General features: G+C 38.1%; 1 protein-coding gene across 1 annotated transcript; it reads left to right on the forward strand.

Annotated features, from left to right (window-relative positions):
• The first annotated feature begins 300 nt into the window (after positions 1 to 300).
• LOC115212128 (SCAN domain-containing protein 3-like) lies at positions 301 to 714 on the forward strand. The gene has a single exon (XM_029780969.1). It carries the CDS (start codon positions 301 to 303, stop codon positions 712 to 714), a length of 414 nt encoding a protein of 137 aa, XP_029636829.1.
• The last annotated feature ends 2,554 nt before the right edge of the window (positions 715 to 3,268 follow it).

Consider the following 3,268-nt stretch of genomic DNA (forward strand, 5'->3'; position numbering starts at 1 on the left):
ATCATATCTTTCTTTGAAGTTACTCCACTATCCGCTTCATTGATGGCTAAGATATATTTTTTTTCTTTGTGTATATTCACAAAGTTAAATGATTTGAATAAGTCATTGCAAGAAAACAGAAAAACTCTCGTTGATTGTAAATTATTTATCACTACCTTCATTTCGAAATTGGTATTGTATAAGACTAACATTTCAAAGTATCAGTTCCATCAATTTCCACAACTTGATTCTTAGAAAGATGGATTGGTTGATGAGGACTTAACTACATATTGCAACTATTTACAATCATTGCACGATGACATGGTGAAGCGATTTCAAGACGTTATTGTACTGAATATTCCAAATTGGTACAGCAATCCGTTTGAGGTCGATGCAATCGATTGCGAGGATGACGTTCAGGAGGAATTGATAGGATTACAAAATGACAATGACGCCACAATGCGATATCACCGTAATGGCAAAGAAGGTTTGTGGTACCATCAAAGTATATTGAATTCCTACCCCAGTCTGTGGAAACATCTGAAATTACTTTTGCTTGCCTTCCCTACCTCATACCTGGTTGAATCTGGTTTTAACCATGTTGGAACTTTACTTTCTCATCAAAGAATTGGACAGGATGTGACACAACAAGGAGACTTGCGGCTAAAGTTGGCAAGTTTGAAACAGAATGTATCTGCACTGGCTGCATTGCACCAGACACATAGTTCTCATTAAAAAGTTTTACTCTTTTCCTTTATAATACAATCATTAATTATTTTTGCATCGGTAGTTCTGATCAATGGTTCATTTGGGGAAAGGAAAATCAGTGTAAAAGAAAGCGCAAGTTTCCAGAAGTTAATTTTTCTGAAAAAGATATAGTTAACGTTAGAATTTTATTGACATTAATGGAAAAAATAAACCCACTATAAGGGATTTGTAAACAACCGCATATTTAGTACAAACAGCACTAAGCGGGAAACGAGTCTACGACATAGTGTGTCAAATGATACAGGGTGGGGTAGGAGATTTTGTGTTGGCGGGTGGTGGTGCCAGGGTCTTTTTTTTTACACAGGTAGGTGATGGAGCATTTTTTGGCCAATAGGTGGGTATTACAATTTGGCGCGAAAAGTTTGGGAAACACGGGTGTAGGTGAATGATTCCACAACTATCAAATGAACAGTCTATTAAAATTTTTCTTTTTGATAGGAACCAAGTTGTCTGTATGCACTACTGTCCTAGATGTGGGGGCAGTAGTCATTTGAAAGACTCACTTGAACTTGGTGTAACACATGTTCAACCCAACCGAAAATTTGACTGAAGTGAATGAAGTAATTTCAAATCCAAACAAAATATATCTGCATGTATCTACCTAGCGATGGAAGTGGGTTAAACAGTTTCTCTCTCTCTCAATGCGAAAGCTAAATTGCTCTGTCTTGGTATAATATTCATCCAAGCAGATGTGAATGAAATCGGCTTGGACTTTAAGAATTCGAACTTGTTGTCTTTTGTGCTTTGGAACTGTCAGTTGAAAAAATAATTGATGATCAAAGTAAATCCCTTATTAGAGACCGGTGCAAAAAGTCTCTCTGGAATATTGTTAATTAAAACAGAATCAGTTCAAAAAGGATGATGAAGAATTTATCGAATTACAATTGCGGAGTTCCTACTCTCTGATATCTATCTGATATCGCAGAGAATACTTTTTGAGATGGCCATGGACTCCATATCAAATACAGTGAATCAATGAGATATTCTTATGATGTTGTTTAGCCCCAGGCCAACTCTGAACGAGCAGACTCATAACCCTCTTGTCTTTTTAAAGTAGTACATATAAGACCATATTATGAGGAAAATTTAAATGGTATTTCTAACATGGAATTCCTCGAAAGTTTTAAGAGCAGTAACTAGCGGTACTTCGAAAAGTATTCTGACTGGTTCATCGGGAAGGAGGGCACCCAGACGCCGCCACCACTTGAGTGACCACAGTTCCTGGAAGTCCAGAAGTTTTCATCTAAGCGATCAGTTGAATATGTTTAACAAGTGTTCACTACCTTGCAAAAACTATATCATTTAAGCAAATGACCTTCTTTAAATGTCTTAAAAACACTACAACTATCTCAGAAAATTATCTCCGTTCTCTTTGATCGTACAAAAAACAAATTTTGGTGGGACAAAATGAGTACTATAAAATAAGGTAAATTGGCGCGAAATAAGTCAAGAGACAAACTGCGCCAATGCCAACCAATCGGAGCAGTGGACACAACAGGGTCCAAATAGCGGCCAAAAGTTAACTGTCATCTGCTACGACATTATTTCTAATATCTCTTTCAAACAGTGAGGATATCACCGAGCGACGCTACAGAGGCTTCCTCGTTGATGAGAAGTGTTACAGTAGTTTTTCGTCGAAGAAACATTACACGTCTTATCAATGTTGGTATCACTAACCAATTTGCGTTGTGAATAGCCATAAATAACGACTTGTTGAAATATGAAGTATTTTATTTCATGTTTAGAATTCTGCTTAGTTAGGTTTGTCGAAACAGCTCTAAGGTTACAGAGGGCGTTTCATGATGCCCTCAGAGATCCCAGGAGTTCGTTCACATCCGCCTCTCGTCTTACTACCCATATCAATTAATGTTTCACCCCTCCACACACACACAGAAGCACAAATAGGCACTGTATATATAGAGCCATTTTCTGCCGATTCTATCAATCCGTTTCGTATACGTGAGTTTGGGAAAAAAAGAAACCAATCCCAGCATTCGACACAAAGGATAATAGAAAAAGTATAGCATCGGTTCTATACTATCGGTGGTCTGGAAATATATCTGGTTTATGTGAGTTGGGAGAAGCCAGAACAGGAGAAAAAGGATATTAAAAAAAAAAAAAAAAACGGAAACGAAAAAACATGCGGTTAAAGCTCAGAAGGGTAATTTTATCAGTAATACTCCTTGGAAAGGATCAGGCAATGCCACCACTGTATAAGGGGTAAATACCTGCACAGTGAAGTCGATGCTGGGGTAAGGGCGGAATGCGGTAGATGTGCGTGCAGAGGAAAGGAGATGATCAATCTTAAAAACATGTATGGACATGTACGTGCATGCATGTATCTGTGTGTTTGTATGTGATAAGCTGGATGTGCTGTACCCTCAGACTTTGATGATAATAGGTACTAACTGTGGAAGCTTTAGCGTTTATATTCACGGTGCAGTCCGCCAGTATTCAATCTGTCTTCGAGTAAAGAGATTTTCGACGCCCTGGTTCCGTACTACAAGAGGACCTGACCGCC

The sequence above is a fragment of the Octopus sinensis genome, linkage group LG5, assembly GCF_006345805.1.
Source record: "Octopus sinensis linkage group LG5, ASM634580v1, whole genome shotgun sequence".
NCBI lineage: Eukaryota > Metazoa > Mollusca > Cephalopoda > Octopoda > Octopodidae > Octopus > Octopus sinensis.